The 19,002-nt window shown below is 40.5% G+C and overlaps 1 protein-coding gene across 1 annotated transcript in view; it reads left to right on the top strand.

Moving 5' to 3' along the window:
• LOC113652669 (AT-rich interactive domain-containing protein 3B-like) overlaps positions 1 to 18,743 on the top strand; it is a 58,113-nt gene extending 39,370 nt beyond the window's left edge. The window contains exons 5-9 of the mRNA XM_027161884.2: positions 6,944 to 7,127; positions 11,800 to 12,062; positions 12,186 to 12,461; positions 13,007 to 13,096; positions 13,938 to 18,743. Of these exons, the coding sequence (XP_027017685.2) occupies positions 6,944 to 7,127; positions 11,800 to 12,062; positions 12,186 to 12,461; positions 13,007 to 13,096; positions 13,938 to 14,101 (977 nt within the window). The 3' untranslated portion in view covers positions 14,102 to 18,743. The remainder of the gene's footprint in view (positions 1 to 6,943; positions 7,128 to 11,799; positions 12,063 to 12,185; positions 12,462 to 13,006; positions 13,097 to 13,937) is intronic.
• The last annotated feature ends 259 nt before the right edge of the window (positions 18,744 to 19,002 follow it).

The following is a 19,002-nucleotide window of genomic DNA, read 5'->3' as shown; positions in this document are numbered from 1 at the left end:
ACACACGTCTGTTTACTTGCATTTCCCCTGCAGCAGCTTCCATGTGCACCAGTGAGAACCAGCCGAAATGCCTCGTGCACCATTCTTAAGTACGAACTAAATTCCCACGTCTTGATAGCGGATGGATGATTGGATGGAGGGATAAATAAATGGATGGATGTATAAATAGATGAATGGATGGATGGATAAATAAAGGGATGGATGTATAAATAGAAGGAGGGTGGATGGATGGATGTATGGAGGGACAAATAGAGGGATGGATGGAGGGATGGAGGGATAAATAGAGGGATGGATAGATGGATAAACAAATAAAGGGATGGATGTAAAAAGAGGTGGATGGATGGATAAATAAAGGGATGGATGTATAAATAATTGAATGAATGGGGGGATAAATAGTTTCTGACTGTATGACTCTGGACTCTGCACAAGAAACGATAAATATGTGAAGATTTCCAAAGAATTAACTTTTGATCATTGCTCCATGTAAAAACGACCTGTTTTCTCTCCCTAAAACTCCATCATACGTAGTCAGATGCAAAGGATTAAGAGAAACGAGTGAAGCTCATGTTAGTATGTACAGTAAGGGTCATGTACGACAGGAGGTCAGCCGAAATGTACGGCACAGGTAAAGCAGGAAGTTTACGTTTTCCTGACACGGTAACGTCCTCAGTACAGAGGAGTTTACGCTCAGAGCTTGACTGGTATTTATTTCTGTTACTGGATAAGAATTTACTTTTTTGGTGATTATAGTAATGGTCACTGTCATTGTGACACATGGTTCTGGTAACATAATGACGACGCTGTTGATTGTTTTTCTGTAACAGCATCAATGTTTTAATCCTTATTCCACATTTCTAATACGTATCATTATATAGTGATGTGCATTTCTCTTCCCTTCTCTCCCTAACTTCTGTGTCTCTCGGTGTGTCTCTCTCTGTGTCTCTCTGTGTGTCCTGTATGTAACTCTGAAGTCCTATTGGGATTCTTTTTCTGTTTTCTCTCTGTCTTTCTCTCTGTCTCTATCTGTGTCTGTCTGTCCCTCTCCCTATCTCCCTCTCCCTCTCTCTCTTTCAGTCTCTCTCTCTGTCTCTATCTGTGTCTCTCTCTCTCTCCCTCTTCCTCTGTGATTGTATAGATGTAGAGGAGGGGCAGGATGCTTGCTGAAACCTCACACCACAGTGGCAGTGTTGCATGCTCACTGAAAAATTAATTCCCTCGGTCAGCTCACCGGTCACTCGCGGCACTTTAATTATTTAAGGAATGTCAGCCAAGTGAAATATTAGCGATATTTCATTTACCACGTCGGCGTCAGGTCCCGGCTCTGAGCCCCACAGACTTATTATAGCAGCCAGTACGGCAGAGCAGCTGCCTGCTCCAATTAGGTCAGCTTTCAGTTGGATCGCGCCGTATTTCACTTAACTTCTGCTTTCTATCTTTGTCGTGCTTTGGTGAATGTGGAGCGAACAGCTGCGAGCTGATCATCCAGCACATCCTGCTCCTGAGTCTCACTCCATCTGAGCAGCAGCTATAAAAACTATAAATATCTTACATTGTGCAACAAGTGGTGCTCTATAAATGGCCAGATCATGTGATCTCACACACACACACACACACACACACACACACACACACACACACACACACACACACATACACACACACAGTGGACATCATTGATACTGATATCCTCTGTAGAACCTCTGAGAAATAAAAGTTGTTGTATTAGTGTGTAGTATCTCATCCCTCACTATACAATTAGAAGTGAATCACATTAGTGAGCGTCTTTAGATGTCTTTGTCTTTAACTTTAAGTTAAAAACTTCTCGTTTGTCTGAGTTCTTTGTTTTTCTTGTGTAAATGTTCCTTGCAACGATTTATGACTTCATCCATTCATATCCAGTTCCATATCCGATGTGTTTACACACACACATATACACACACACACACACACACACACACACACACACACACACACAACTAATCTAATGCTGTGAACCTTTAGGACTTCATGAGACTGAGAGCAGCAACACTGCAAATATCATGGATCTTCATATGAAGTGATGAGAAAAAATAAACACTATGTAATGGAGAGATTTATCATTCATTCATCCCCCCACCCTTGACATCTATGTTGTTCCCTATATTTTACACACTTTACTGTTCCTGTCCAGGTCTCAGTAGTCGTATCTCAAATCCTCTTCTTTTCCCTTTTTCCCTACTGAGTGATTCGTCCTCTTACGGGGCCCCAACTGCAGGGTTTCTCACCAGCATGACCTCTGACCCCTGCTACCATTAATCTTTCCGCATCTGATCGGCTGGTCCCATGGGGAAAATCAACAGGGCAGGGAATGATGGGACGAGGGAGCCTGCAGCCAATTAGAGTGGCTTTAGAGCAGCCGTGTGCAGCCAGTGGTGCAGTGGTGCAGAGTTAGTCAGAGTGAGTCCACAGTCCAGCAGCACACGTGTTCTCACTCCTGGAGTCTCTCATTATCTATCACAAGCTGTTTGCTGTGTATTTTTGTGTATATTTATATCCTGATCATCTGAGACCAAGATCACTATAAATAATGCAGCAAATAAACTGAATAAACTCCCATGTATCTTACAGCAAAATACATAGAAATCCTGAATTATTATTATTATTATTATTATTATTATTATTATTATTATTATTATTATTATTATTATTATTATTATTATTATTAAATATTATTACATATTATTTAGTCTTTAATAATAAACAAGTATATTATTTTACATACATGTTAACATAATACTTAACATTATTTAGATAACTATTATTTATTTATTTATTTATTTTCTAATAATTCTTTACTGATTTCTTAGTATTTATTAACAACACTAAAAATCCTGACAAGTTTGTTTGTTTAATTAATTAAGTAAGTAAGTAAGTAAGTAAGTAATTGAGTAATTAATTGATTGATTGATTGATTGATTAATCAATCAATTAATTCATTCATTCATTCATTACTTTTTTTTATACTCTATTCTGATTGGTCAGAAGCAAGGTTTCATTTTCTGACAACAGTGCAGCTGTAAAGCTCCGGTTTATGTTTTTTGTACGTTACTTTTTCTTGGGTAACAAACTCCCAGAGACATCTTCATGTATGAGTTTAACAGTGTCTCAGAGCTAAAGCTGAAAAAAACGGCTGTTGAGGTGATGACGGAAACAGATAAACGTACATATCGTTCTAAAGCGTAACAGTTTTATGTAAATTGGTATGGAATAAGAGAAGTAAACACTTTGGGACATGCGGTTTTAGGAAAATAACCCACTGCAGGTTAGTAACAGTAACTCTGCTTCATCACAACACCTTGTCTTGTCTTTCTTCTGTCTGTTTAGAGATGAGGTTCTGTTTTTGGTTTTATGTCCTTAATGTTTCAGCTTTGAGGCACGCTTCATTATACGACTAACGAGGGACACACGTATGAACATGTGCACGTATATTTAATCGTTTTTGTCGAAATTCTGTGTGATGTGTAAAGCACGAGGTGTGCAGTGGAGATCCCAGGTTAGTGGAACTGATAACTTTTCTGTCAGCAGTTTATAGTAATGATGATGGTGATTATGATGATGTAGCAGCCTGTAAAATGCCCTTTGTTCGTCTGTGTGTGTGTTTCCTGCTGACTCACACTCTAATTTGATCATCAATAATATTAGCTGACATCTGACCCCTGTACTTGATGTGGGTTTGATGGGCAGAACATCATTAAAGATGCGTGTGTGAACAGCTGCTTCTGTGATGATGATGAGGAGGAGGAGATGTACAGTACACAGCGCACTGTAGATACACTCATACCGCTCCATACCACACTCATATTATTGACATGATCCTCAGACAATCGGGCAGAGCATCATAAACGTCTCCATCCGTCTCCGCTATATAGCAATTCCAGAAAAAAAGAGAAATTTAATGCCACATCTGGAATATGCAGCACTCCTTTCTACATAAAAGCATGCAAACACACACACACACACACACACACACACACACACACACACAGCAAATCTAAGTTTTTATATGAACACACACTCAATGGCTGAGAAACATAATGCCTACATACCACTAATCCTGTGTAGGTCGAGTATACGTCTCTTACACAAGTGACTCGTTAAAGGAAGAATTTCTTCACATTTTCTTCTTTATTGAGCTTTTTTTTTTTTGACCTGACAGTTCAGAGGGCACAAGGACATGAAGCTTGATACAAAGACGTCCTGATCCTTAGAAAATGAGGAGGAGGGTTTGATTTGGGGAAGAAAAAAAAAATCTATTCAACTATACAGATATATTTTCTTTCTCTTATTGTCAGTGTTATGTAGTGAAGCGCTCCACATTTATAACTCCATTCAGTCAGTTATTATTATTATTATTATTATTATTATTATGCATTTTCATGTGTCATGCAGGTGGATATTGTGCACTGGATTGTGTGCACACATCAGCTGTGTATTGTTTAGTCACATATATATAGTGACTACAGAGCTCGTCCCTTCCCTCTACAGTGCTGCATATATATCTTATTATACAGGTGTATTTATGTGTGCTTATATACTAAGTCCAGACTGGTTGAGACTGGTTTGTCTGGTGTGTGTGTGTGTGTGTGTGTGTGTGTGTGTGTGTGTGTGTGTGTGTGTGTGTGTGTGTGTGTGTGTGTGTGTGTGTGTGTGTGTGTGTGTGTTTGGGTGGGTGGGTGGATGTTAATATGTGCTGTCAAGGTTCTTAAGCTGCTTTCCAGCCATAATTTCCATTGCTTCTGACGTGCTGTGAATTGTTTCATTCTTATCATTTTTATTTATTATTAAGTAAAATGAGTCCAGTGAGGTTTCTTTCTGTAGTTTCGTGGTTTGTTGATCATTTTGTCCAGACTGTATTATGTCATATTAAAAGATAAATGTATTTGTATATTATTTAGAATAGCAATACGTGAGTAAATATTAGCACACACACACACACACACACACACACACACACACACACACACACATATACCTGTGTCTTAAATAAATCAGCTCTAAGCTGCTCAGGTGATTATTCTGCTGCCAGGGAAGCGTTAATGGCTCGTCTGTCTGAGGTGGGAACGTACCCAAGGGCTATGGGATTAGATTAGATTAGATGTAGTATTACACAACACACACACACACTCTCTCTCACACAGCCACACCTGCATGCCTTAAAAAGACAAAGCGACGGTGTGTGTGAGTTTCAATTCACAATTTTTTACGTAATAGTTATTCTGTACATGTTTGTTGTATGGAAGAGGTGTGTGTGTGTCTGTGTCTGTGTGTGTGTCAGTGTGTGTGTGTGTGTGTGTGTGTGTTGTGGCCTGTACCTTTTGCCTCTACTCATACCCTTCACCATAAAGTCTAGACGAGACCAATGCACTGCTCTCCAAAGTATGCACTGCCGTATGTTTGCAATGTTTGAGGTCACGTTGGTGTGGTTAAACATGTAACTGCTGCTCTTCGCCCTCTCAGGGCTTTAGAACTCAGCCTTAACAGAGGACAAAAGGCAATAAAAGGCCTTATTCAACACCCCACACACACACACACACACACACACACACACACACACACACACACACACACACAGCTCTTGTGTCGAGGAATTAAGTGCACTGAATGATGATAGGGAGTAGAAATAAACTATAATAGCTTTATCTTTTAACACACCACACAAAATCTGAGAATACAACAGAAATATTTCAGATGTTACACCAGACAAAATTCAGATGTTACACCAGACAAAATTCAGACATTAGTTACAGATAAAATTCAGACGATACACCAGACAAAATTCAGATGTTACACCAGACAGAATTAAAACGTTACACCAGACAAAATTCAGATGTTACACCAGACAAAATTCAGTTGTTACACCAGACAAAATTCAGACGATAGTTACAGATAAAATTCAGACGTTACACCAGACAGAATTAAGACGTTAATTACAGACAAAATTCAGACGTTACACCAGACAGAATTAAGACGCTACACAAGACAGAATTAAGACGTTACACCAGACAGAATTAAGACGTTACACCAGACAGAATTAAGACGTTACACCAGACAGAATTCAGACGTTACACCAGACAGAATTCAGATGTTACACCAGACAGAATTCAGACGTTACACCAGACAGAATTCAGACGTTACACCAGACAGAATTAAGACGTTACACCAGACAGAATTAAGACGTTACACCAGACAGAATTCAGACGTTACACCAGACAGAATTAAGACGTTACACCAGACAGAATTCAGACGTTACACCAGACAGAATTCAGACGTTAGTTACAGACAAAATTCAGACGTTAGTTACAGACAAAATTCAGAAGTTACACTAGACAAAATTCAGACGTTAGTTATAGATAAAATTCAGACGACACACCAGACAGAATTCAGACCTTACACCAGACAAAAATTCAATTCAGATTAAACACCAGACAATTTAGAACAGAAACATGAGACAAAGTTCAAACAAAACACCAAAAATCCAGACAAAACACTATGAATTGCAGGCAAAATTCCAAAGAAACTAAGACTGCACAACATTTAGACAAAAACTGAAACAAACTGAAGATGAAACACAAGACAAAACATCAGACAAAAAAACAGTCCAAAAAACATTTGTCATGCTGTCGTTAACCTGTTTGTCAGACTTTCGGTCAACTTTCTCTCAACTCTTGACTTTATAACGTTCTTTATGCTGTTATAATATCATAATGTGTCATTTATAGTGCTGAGGAATTTCACAGGACTCTAGAGCCAGATAACTGTAATGATGTCAGAAATGTAGAATTCTCCATTCTGTATATACAGCACTTATATACTGTTTGTGTGTGTGTGTGTGTGTGTGTGTGTGTGTGTGTGTGTGTGTGTGTGTGTGTGTGTGTGTGTGTGTGTTTGTGTGTGTGTGTTGCAGGAACTCCAGTAAACCGAATCCCCATCATGGCCAAGCAGGTGCTGGATCTCTACATGCTCTATAAGTTGGTGACAGAGAAAGGAGGCCTGGTGGAAGTCATCAACAAAAAGATCTGGAGAGAAATCACCAAGGGCCTGAACTTACCCACCTCCATCACCAGCGCTGCCTTCACACTCCGCACGCAGTAAGAACACACACACACACACACACACGCACTTAAAAGCCATCTTCAGATTCCCATCCTGGAATACTTCTGTCTCTTCTTTCACCACACCTTCTGTCACACTCCCCTTTACATTTCCCTACACCATTGTCCTGTTATTGCTGCAGTGTATTGACACAATGGATTTATTGATTTGATTTGGGTCAGAGTTCACCTTGCATAGAAGATGGAAGTGCTGAGATGTTGTTTTTTTTTTGCCAAAATAGATGGCTCATTTATCAGATCTGATCATTAGGAAGCTGGTGGTGTTAATGCAGAGTCACACTGCTATAGGAGTTCTCCAGGAATTGAAAATTATTTAAGGAATAAATAAAACATTTAGGAGGTGTGCTGTTATTGGAACATAGTCAACCAGGGAGGGATGTGATCAACCTAATGCAGAGTTATTGACTTACTCTTACCCTCTTTCTGTAAGTGTTTTATTCCCTCTAGATCACTTATTTATTTATTTATTTATTTATTTATTTATTTATTTATTTAAATAAATCACATAGCACTGACACAGTTTCTATCCGGTTATAGTTATAATAAAATAAAATAAACACCTTCTGACCAATCAGAATCAAGAATTCAACCTTCAACCTGTCTTCAGTATGTCATGTGAGATATAGATATATAGATGATAGATGGATGGATGGATGGATGGATGGATAGAGAGAGAGAGAGAGAGAGAGAGAGAGAGAGATAGAGAAGGTGAGTGAGAGAGATAGAGAAGGTGAGTGAGAGAGAGAAGGAGAGAGAGGGATAGAGAGAGAGATTTTTTTTTTATTTTTAACTCAGCTTTATTAAATAAGCAATAAATTACAATACAATGTTAAAAACTAGCAGCACTTTTTCTTAAAAAGTGTTTAGTGTAAAAGGGTGTTAAAAATTAGCTCATCATCATCATCAATAAAACAGATAACATTTGCATAACACCATTTCAACATAAAAGCGCTCAAATCATTCATTGCTTTAAAAAAATTAAAATCAATTTTGACTCTAGCTTTCACTAGAGCCTTAAAAACAGAAGTGGGACTGATCAATCCTGTCTTCTCTATTTTGTTTTTTCGACTCATATAGATGGCCATTTTTGCCTCTCCAACAATAAAATTGATCAGTTCCCATTTCTGTTTTTCTCTTTTTTTATACCCAGCCCCAAAGATAAAACCTACCTGGGACCATGTTTCACTAAAAGAGATAAAAAGTGCTTTCAGCAGCTCGAACAGAGGGTTAAGTCTTTTGCAATGTAAAAAACAGTGAAAAACAGTTTCTGTTTCTGTGCAAAAAGGACAAGTCTTTAAAACATCAGGGTTTAACTTGGAGATTAAAACGTTAACCCCCACCGCCCCATGTAAAATCCTCCACTGTAAATCACCCGCTCGCTTTCTTAGTGGTAATTTATAAAAAACTCTCCATGTCGGTTTAGTGTCGTCTAAAACCCCCAGCTTGTCCCTCCACACAGTGTCTTTCCTCCCATCCAGCTTTCTTTTGTTTACAGTTTTCACACAACATTTGTATATTTCCTTTCCTTTTGCTTCATAAATTGGTAAAACATGTCTTTTTTCTGTATCAAGGAACAAACCATTAAAACCATGAAGCTTCGGTAAAAGTTCCAGTTCTGGGAAAGGGTCGCCTTTATCGGGTGTTTCAGTCCCTTCGTGGTACTCCTTCAATAGATGCAGTTCTTCTTTCGACAACTTGTTGATCCATTTGTTGATGTTGCTTTCCATATGTCGCAGTGATCGTAGCCCGAGTTCTTTGGCCACTGCTTCCGTGTCCTTGAAGTCTGGTCCTGCAGTGTCCACCAGTCTCCTCAAGGTCGTGAAGTTCTGGCACACCAGGGTTTGTGTGAGGCCTGCAGAAGTGTCTGTGATGTCCAGTCGTCCTCCTCCCACTAAAGGCTCTTCTAGGAGCCAATACAGTGACACCGCCGGGCCTTGGGATCCACGGCCGAACAGAGTCCATGTTTTAAATACACTTTTATAAAAAACAGACATGTTAGAAACATTTAAAACACTGGGGTCCATTAAAAATAAAGTGCGATCACAATTAAAACCATTGACTTTTTGCAGAATAAAACTCATAAAATCTCTCCATATCAGGGAATCAGACCCGATCAGGTATTTTTGTACAGTTTGAAAACGGAAAGTTGCAATTCTGCTCCGGATATCTACAAGTCCCTGCCCTCCTTCATCCTTAGGGAGGAAGAGAATGCACTGAGGGACCCAGTGTAATTTGTCCCATACAAAATTAACTAATGCTGCCTGAATTTTTTCAACAAGGCCTGTGGGGGGCTCCAGGCAGGCTAAACGATGCCACAGTGTAGAGGCTACTAAATTGTTGGCCACCAGCACTCTCCCTCTAAGTGACATATTTGGTTTAAGCCATTCCCATTTTTTTAATTTGCCTTCTATTTTTTCCAATACTCCTTCCCAGTTTTTCTTTTCATCATTTAAAAAGATCCCTAAGTATCTGAAATCTCTTGTCCAGTCTAGTCCATTTGTTAATTTAGGTAGGCCGACGGTCCAGTTCCCTACCGCAATGGCTTCACTTTTTTTCCAGTTTACCTTTGACAAGGAAACTTGACTAAAATCAGCAACAACATTTTCTAAAACCTTGATATCTTTTTGGTTTTGTATTAAAACCATAACATCGTCGGCATATGCAGATAAAACATGTGGAGCATTAAAACCAGGAAGAATAAAACCATTTAAAGACATTCGCAATCTGTGTAAAAACGGTTCGATTGATAGAGTATATAACATACCTGATAGCGAGCAACCTTGTCTGATTCCCCGATTTACATTAAAAGGAGCGCTTAACCCTCCGTTGATCTTGAGTACACTTTCAGCATCCTGGTACATCACCTTTATCATTGCTATAAGACTGGGGTTGAGACCAAAAGCCCCTAGAGTTTGCCAGAGGTATTGGTGCTCAACCCTGTCAAAAGCTTTTTCTTGATCCAGTGAAATCAGACCAAGATCATTCGCCAATGAGCTGGAGACGTCCAAAATGTCCCGAATCAGAGAAACGTTATCAATGATAGATCTATTGGGTACACAGTAAGTCTGGTCGACGTGAATTATGGAGTCCATAACATTCCTGAGACGGTACGCCAGCGCTTTCGACATGATCTTGTAGTCCGTGCATAATAGTGACACTGGACGCCAGTTCTTGAGGTCTTGCAGATCACCTTTTTTGGGCAGAAGTGTGAGTACGGCCCTCCGGCTGCTCAGGGGTAGACAGCCTTCCTCACAGCTTTCGGTGAGAACTTCTAGCAGAGAGAGAGTAGGTGAGTGAGAGAGAGAGAGAGAAGGAGAGGGAGCAAGAGATACTTGAGAGAAAGAGAGAAGGTGAGAGAGAGGGAGAGAGAGAGAGAAGGTGAGTGAGAGGGAGAGAGAGAAAGAGAAGGAGAGAGAGAGAGAGGGGGAGAGAGAGACAGACAGACAGACAGAGAAAGAGGGAGTGAGAGAGAGATAGAGAGAGAGAGAGAGAACGTGAGTGAGTGAGAGAGAGAGAGAGAGAGAGAGAGAAGGAGAGAAAGCGAGAGAGAGAGAGAAGGTGAGTGTGTGAGAGAGAGTGAGAGAAGGTGAGAGAGAGAGAGAGAGAGAGAGAAGGTGAGTGTGTGAGTGAGAGAAGGTGAGAGAAAGAAAGAGAGAGAGAGAGAAGGTGAGTGTGTGAGAGAGAGTGAGAGAAGGTGAGAGAGAGAGAGAGAGAAGGTGAGTGTGTGAGTGAGAGAAGGTGAGAGAGAGAAAGAAAGAGAGAGAGAGAGAGAGAAGGTGAGTGTGTGAGTGAGAGAGAGAGAGAGAGAGCGCTCTGATTTAACTTCTACTACTCTTTATTTCACATTAAGTTCAAAGTTTGGCTGTAAGTGTTTTTTAAATGATGACAGTAAATTATCAGTCCCTCATATGACAAGCTGTCTAATATATTCACTTAAAGAGTCATTTAGTCGACAGAGCACACAGAGGAGTGTAATATCTAAACATTTTAGTCATTAGACTCAGTAACAGTAGTAACCTGCGCTGACGTCTTACAGTTGTTTGGAGGTTGTTACACACACTTACATTTTTTTAGATCCTTTCTCAGAGGTTCACTCTAATTCACTCTAGCCTGAGTAAGAGCACTAACTGTAGAGAATCTTTAGGAGTCGGTGAGTCGGTTCAGATCGGAAGCTGAGTCAGTTTGGCTCAGACTGAGTGGACTTGGTGTGCTGGGCCGTGGCAGAGATAGTGTCGACTTAGTTTTACGACTGAGTCGAGTTAGTGGGTCAATTCGGAAATTGAGACGAGTCAGTGTGTTGGGTGAGGGAAGATATGGAGTCGAATCGGGTTCACACCAGAGTCGGGTCACGTTAGAAAGTGAGTCTATCAGGTGGAGCTTTTTATTCGAAAAAGTGATTTGAATCAAACCATTTAGTCAATTTGAATTAATGAGCCACTCAATTCAGTTACTTAAGTTCAATTATCAGACAAGTGAATAAGACCACTGAATCTAGTTGTGTCAGTTCACGGAGTACTCAAACCCTGGACACTGGATTTTAGGGTGTATGTTTAATGCCTCTGAAAATTATTCTGGCAAGATATATTGTAAGATGTATTCTCAGCATAATAATGATAACACTTTGTGGCTTTGTGTTATCTTTTTTCAGATATATGAAGTATCTTTACCCATACGAGTGTGCACGCAAAAGCCTGAGCTCTCCCAGTGAGCTGCAGGCCGCCATCGACAGCAACCGACGCGAGGGGCGTCGCCCCAGCTACAGCAGCAGCCTGTTCCGCTTTAGCTCCTCCCCCAGCCCTGGCCCTCACATTCTCTCACCTCCCAAAATGCACCTGGCTGCTTTGAGTGCCGGAGCTGCAGCGGCACTGAATGGCCTTCAGGGGGCATCAGCATCTTCAATCAAGGCTTTGGGTAAGAGGAGCAGGCAAGGATAAAAATCAGTTTTAATAAGATTTTGTTTTTGAAAAAGGAATGTGATGTAATATATATTACTCTTCGTCTGTCTCTCTCGCTCTCTCTCTTTCTCTCGTTTAGAAGATGCCTCTCCGTCATTGCTGGCTCGTTCCCCAGCCATGGCTCTGGCTCTGGGACCACAGCAGATGGCAGGACTGGCTCGGGCGGCCACACTCGAGCAGCTGAGGGAAAAACTGGAGACCGGCACCGGACTTGGAGTCTCTGAGGGGCCGGAAAGGAAGATGGCACGTCTGGCCGAGGAGCAGCAGAGACTCATGCAGCAGGCACTTCAGCACAACCTGCTAGCCATGGCATCCCACATGCCCATGAACCTGCGCATGGGTCTGACACCAAGAGGTCAGTTTTCATAACAGGGAACAGAATAACAGACCAGAGTAGAGGAAACTGCCATGATTCGGTCATCGAGCAGTTATTAACCAAGTATAACACATGGAGAAGGTGCAGTAGTGTGAGTTCATACAAATAATTAACATCTGCGTTAAAGTTATAAATAATATTAATATAATGAATATAATTATAATAATAATAATATAATATTTCATGGCTAAAATGCCATCTATATGGAGGATGTGTTTCTTGTGCATATAAAAATATTTTCAATTAAACAAGAGGACAGTTTTGTTGTAGATCTGCTGTAGATGTGTCAGATCTTCAGTGTGCCAGTGAGTAAAAGATCTCTGTTTATAAGCAGGTGAAATCGAATAGTTATTCAAAGTTAAGGGGTTTCAATGATGCCTAAAATCTATGAAAACTCTTCACTGCTGCTTTAATATTAGTGTTAAAGAAAGAATGTCCTACCCTGATGCGTCAGAGCACCTGAGGATCAGTTCTCTTTAAATGTCCACTTTTTAACAGCTTGTGTTACATTTGTGTTTCTGCAGAAGATAAACACGACCTGGCCTTGAGCATTTCCTCCACAGGGTCTTCCAGCATCAGCGTATCTGTAGAGGTCAACGGCGTCATCTACTCAGGTACACAGCACACATCACTTCTTCACAATGCACACACACACATACATATACATATGTATATACACACATATACATTGTTTTATTTTGTTAATAATCCACGGTCCAGGCCTTAAAGTACAGCTTCACATTCCTAAAAAAGAATCCTCTAATAATAAACCGCATGTCCGATTGTGTTAGTTATAAATAAAAAGCACATTTCATCAGTGTGATCTTGTAAGTAACCGTATATGAATCAGGATTACGCTAAAGTAAACAATGAAAATATAACAAATGAGTGTTTGTTTAGAAATGTAACCTGAACATCAATATCATTGACCATAATATTATCTGGTTTAATATTAACAGCAATAATAAAAATAGAAATTAATCAATGAAAATAGTCTGATAGCTACTGCTACAGCATGGCATAATGGTTAATGCCCTCTAGTGATGAAGCATAGTGAAGAGTGTGTGTGTGGTGTGTGTGTGTGTGTGTGTGGTAACAGTTTCAGTAGCCGTGTCCCACACAGCCCTAGAATAAGAAGACGACTTTATTTTAGTTATTATTGTCACAAGTACATTACAGCACAGTGAAAATACTTCTTAATATCCCAACTTCGGGGGTTTGGGTCAGAGCACAGGGTCAGAGGTCATGATACAGGACCCTGGAGCAGAGAGGGTTAAGGGCCTTGCTCAGGGGCCCAGCAGTGGAGCTTGGCAGTACTGGGGCTTGAACCCTGATCCTCTGTTTAACAACCCAGAACCTTAAGCACTTGAGTCTCTGCTGCCATCTCCTGGTCAAATGAATTTTCCTATAAAGTCAGTGATGTGTTTAAACCTCTCTTTATCTCTCCCTCCTTAGGAACTCTGTTTGCTCAGAAGCCCGTGTCAGTGGCCGTGTCTTCTGCAACCAACGTGTCGTCTGTGACGCCCAACACCACCTTTACCTTCCCCAGCCACAGCCCCTCCTCCTCTTCCTCCAAGGGACCCAGCTCGGCCGAGCCGTCCACCAGCGGATCGCCGTAGGACGAGTTGTCTTCCTGCCAGGCTTCAGCCTCCTCCAGGCCTCGGCACGACCACAACTTACCCTCACACAGATGTTTTAAAATATCAGACTGTTACACAACCAGTACCTCATTTACTTCCTGTCAGCCTTGGCTGTCTATACAGGTTCAGACATATTTAAAACACACACACACACACACACACACACACAATTCATCGTAACAAACACTGCTAAGTACAACGCTAAACACAATCATGACATTTAGCCAAAATCAAATGACAGGTGTTCATTACAGGACTTGAAGCTTTTTATTTAGCAGAAAAAATGCTATTTTGTTTGTCTTCTGATTTTTGGATTTTTTTTTAAAGTTTTTTTCTTCTCTTTTCCTGCAGATTGAGCAATCTGCCGTGGTTAAATATTACTATAATATCTTAACCTTGGGAGCTGTAGTGAATGCTCCATCTGAGTGAGTTATATAGTTATATAGTTATATATTTTTTATTTTCAGAATCTTTTTGAATTCCTACGATTTTTTTTTCTCTCCTCATCGTGTTGCTATACGTTCGGTTCATCAACAACCTCATAACTAGCAGCTGCGTTGTAACTACGTGTGTGCTCAGCGTGAGCCAAGTCGCTCACGTGTCCTCCTGCGTACCTTTTATACTCAGGGAAGATTTAAAGTGATGTCCACTAGAGGCCACATCACAGCTGATGCATCCCTGTTTCTCAGGTTTCCATGTCGAACCATTTCAGAGTCAAACCCTAACCTTAATAACGATACATCAAATCAGCGAATGTGATCAGAGAGACGTTTCTCTTTATCTACACTCTTTCCGGTGTGAACGACTACAGGAGCCGTGATGCACACATGTAAGCAAATGCGAGTATAAACACAGGCTTGGATCTGATTCCAGATGTTACAGCTGCAAAACGAGCCAAAGCTATGACTTGAATGACACACAGCTGGATGGAAGCTGTGATAACGGTGCGCATTCACACTGAGCACTGCTTTTCAGAACAGTGCCTCAGAATCAAAATACCTCAAAGCGGTCACTAGACATAGGGAAATGTAGAATACAGTAGGTGTGTGGTGGTGTGCAGTGTTACTGTGCAGTGCTACACATCACAGCTCTTCTAGTCTGTAGCCTCAGGCAGGCTTTTGACTTCACTTTAGACCTTTAACAGTTTCTGACATCACAATCTACCTCATCACTTTCTTTCATTTGTCTGTTATTAGGAGTTCTAGGTAAGGCAGCACAGAGTAGCTCAGATATATTGTCACTATATGCTGTAGGACAATCACCGAAAGGGGCGTCATGGCGACAAGCGACCGAACAGACGCTCTCGAATCTGCACACAGAGGAGACCAGACGCTGGAGTATATTAGAGTTTGGTTTAAATAGCGTAGAGAATCCGAGAGTCTGCGTCTTGTCACTTTGTGCCTCTAGGGGGTGTGGTTTAGTTCTAGTTTTTAATGATTTTTTTTTTTTAGCAGGATGTAAAATCAAATCACGTTGATATTTGCCTCTCGCCGTGGAGCAGGCAGCTTTCTCAGGAACTACTCTGACGACTCGTACGGTCAGTAAAACATATCGTTAGTCTTTTTTTTTCTTTTCCTCAAGAAATATCTCTCGCTCTCTCTCTCTCTCTCACTCTCTCACGTACAGAGACACTAACCGTATCCTACAACCAGACTCGGACCATTGCAGTTTCCTGAATTCAGCGAGTTACTGCCTGATTCCAACCCCCCACCCCCCCCCCCCCCCCCCCCACCACCACCACCACCACCCCACCCCACCCCCCGGCCGCTCTCTCACACTTCATCCTTCATCACTTTTGCAGCGTTCTGCATTCATACAATCACACTTGCTTGAATGCACAGCTACATACCAAAGAGCAGCTAATTTTCTTTCTGTCTGACTGTAACCATGAGGTACAGCACAGGCACCACCTCAGTGAATTTCCAAAATTTATTTTATTTTTTTTAAAACTCCATACAGAGGCCTTTTTTTATTACACTATCCATGTGGCAGCTGATGCTGGATTCAGGAGCTGTTTTTCCACCGTAATCAGACACGATGTTCTTTACCGGTTTGGAGAACACAACACAGGATGCTGCTCTAACAGCTACAGATGCCTCCAATCTCCTTCCTCTATCTGTCCTGTTGAGAGCGTAATTCTTCGTCTCTTGGTGCTTGTGGATGTTTTTTAGACAAACTACAATGTTGCCCTACAACCCTCTATTCGGTCACTTGTTCCGTTCTCGACTTCTTTATGCTCGCCGTACAAGCCTCGTACGTAACAAACTCCTAGCTTCTTACCTGTCAGGCTTTGTTTCTCTCTGTATATATTTTTAAACACGTTTCAGGGAACACAGGTTTGGTATCGACTCTAGATCCAGCACCAGATGGGAGAAAAGCAGATGCTTGGAGAGATGATTGAGAGCTGATGAGTTGCTGATTGATGCTTTAATTAAACAGTTTGCTGAGCTCATTTAACCAGAGGTCTGAAATGAATCGCTCTGGAAAATCTTTCCTTTATTTTTATTTATTTTTTTAATATGAAAACACTGAAGGTGCCCAAAGATGAACCACCGTTGTAGTGTTGTCTCTGATTTGCTCCGTCTCCCTAAGCTCAGGAAGTCCATTTGTTTTGCCAAACGTCGTCCTTCCTGAAGTGAACCTTCATCACGGTTGTGCTTGTAAATGCTTCTCCACGCTGCTGAGCTAAAGCATGTGCATCACTGAGATCTATGAAACAATACCCTTTTTTTCTACCATGGAGCAGTTTACAGCCTTGAGGCTCATCGTGGTGTCCTGTGATGCTTTTTTTTTTTTATTTTTTTTTTTATAAAAACAGTCAGGGAAAAGTTGCTCTCAAATGAACCGCTGCTGTTAAAGAATGCTGTAGTTGCCTTAATCGCTGGAGAGACCAGGGCGGGTTTCGGGATTTCTCCAGACCAGAATGTCGAGGCTCTTTTATCAAAAGGGTTTATCAACCTGAAGTCCAGCTGCACAAAATACAATCAGCGTCACACACCGTGTCAGACATATTTATCTAGTTTATAGTTTGTTTTTAAATTGGTCTTACAGGTTATACATATGTGAGTAGATTTTAAAGACCTCCTGGTTTTAAGTGTGTGCGTGTGTGTGTGTGTATGAGGGATAGAAAGCATTTGCACATCATATGATATCAGGTTATAAAAGTAATAGTTACATTAGTCACTTTATCACCCACAGTCTGTCGCCGCAAGGTGTTTTTTTTTTTTTTTGCTGATCACCAACCTCTAGATGGTGCTGAAGTACAAGTTGTATTGTGTGCGTGTGTGTGTGCGTGTGTGTGCGCGCGTGTGTGTGTGTGTGTGTGTGTGTGTGTGTGTGTGTGTGTGTGTGTGTGTATGTAACAGAGTGAGAGAAGCTGCTGGACTGTTTTAAACACGCCCTTGTCCACTTCCACATAATAATCGTAGTCGATCTCCGGAGCAGATCTTTACCCAGAATGCACTACAGTCTCAAACGTATAGGTACTCTGACGTCATCGTCGTGGTGGAGTTGGTCTAATAAAACAGATTTAAAGACAATCCGTTACGTTTTATCAATAAACAAGAAATACCTTTCCAAATTTCTACACTTTTAACTTTTTCTACGTTATGAGAAACGAACAAGATCGTTGTTATGTAGATGTTCTCACAAGATGTCCGGGTTTCAGGACAAGCTTTGGGTTTTTTGTTCTGTTTGTTTTTTGTCAGAAAACTTGGCCGTGATTTTACAGAAAACGGCACTTCACAAAAACACAGTGAGCTTGTTTGAGTTCAGGGACTGACTCTTTGCTCCAGCTCGAGGCCACGAACGTGCACAGAAAACATCAGAATCAGTTAATAGTATGAAATACGTCACGCGTCATACAACGAAGCGCATTTCTGTACAATGAGATTCAGAGCAAATCCGAATGATTAATCCAGACGCGAAATCATACAGGAAGTGAGTCGCTCTGCGTTGTTCTCACCACTGCAGGGTTTAACGTTGTTCCTGTTGACTAATCTTACACTCACTCTGCACTACACACTTATTTCATCATCATCATCATCATCGAGGGCGTGTTGAACTCAGGAGCGCTTCTTCTTCACTCAAGAATGTATCACAAATCACAGCAGCAGCCGTTTCACCACTTCACCTCAACTCCACATCTGTCTGGGTATTATATTAGACATTAGACACATGCAAATGGTTTATGGAATACCTCATTTGTCTTCTAGGTGTTTTTTTTTTCCGTGTGTTTTTTTTGTTTTTTTTTGCTTAAAGTTTTGATGCAGAAATCTGAACAATGGTCTTTGTGCATATTTTTGTACGGTTGTTATATTATAATGCTGTTATTCTAACGATGATATTACTGATGTTATCCTCCACTAATTAAAATGAGTTTTAGGACAAGACCCATGAGAATGCTTGTGAAACTGGTTTGTGCTGATTGTATTCAGAAGTGGAGCACTTTGTTCCCCAACCAAAAAAAAAGTGATTTTTATTTTTTAAAATGTTTTTTTGTTGTTGTTTTTTTTTTTTTTGGACATTCAGGTTTGTTCACATCAGTAATATTAAATCTGTGGTTCTCAGGGCTTTCCACATCTACAGTACAATTATGATAAAGTTTTACATTATATCTTAATCTGGTGTGTGATGTGTGTCATTTTTCTTGGTTATTTAATACCTATTTCCTGTATATTAACAAAGAGAAATTCCAAAGCAATCGGTGCTATATTTAAAAAAAAATCCAATGAAAAATGCAAATATTTTTTTTACATCGTGAATTCATTTACTTTGGTTATGTGTTACAGGAAGACTTGATTTTTCTTCCTTTTTTCTTTGTTTGTCTGGTCTTGTCTTGTCTGAACCCATTCCCACATCCCTATTGTCTGATTTTTTCT

This window comes from Tachysurus fulvidraco, chromosome 13, assembly GCF_022655615.1.
Source record: "Tachysurus fulvidraco isolate hzauxx_2018 chromosome 13, HZAU_PFXX_2.0, whole genome shotgun sequence".
Taxonomy (NCBI): domain Eukaryota; kingdom Metazoa; phylum Chordata; class Actinopteri; order Siluriformes; family Bagridae; genus Tachysurus; species Tachysurus fulvidraco.
This window is presented reverse-complemented; position numbering and strand designations above follow the sequence as displayed.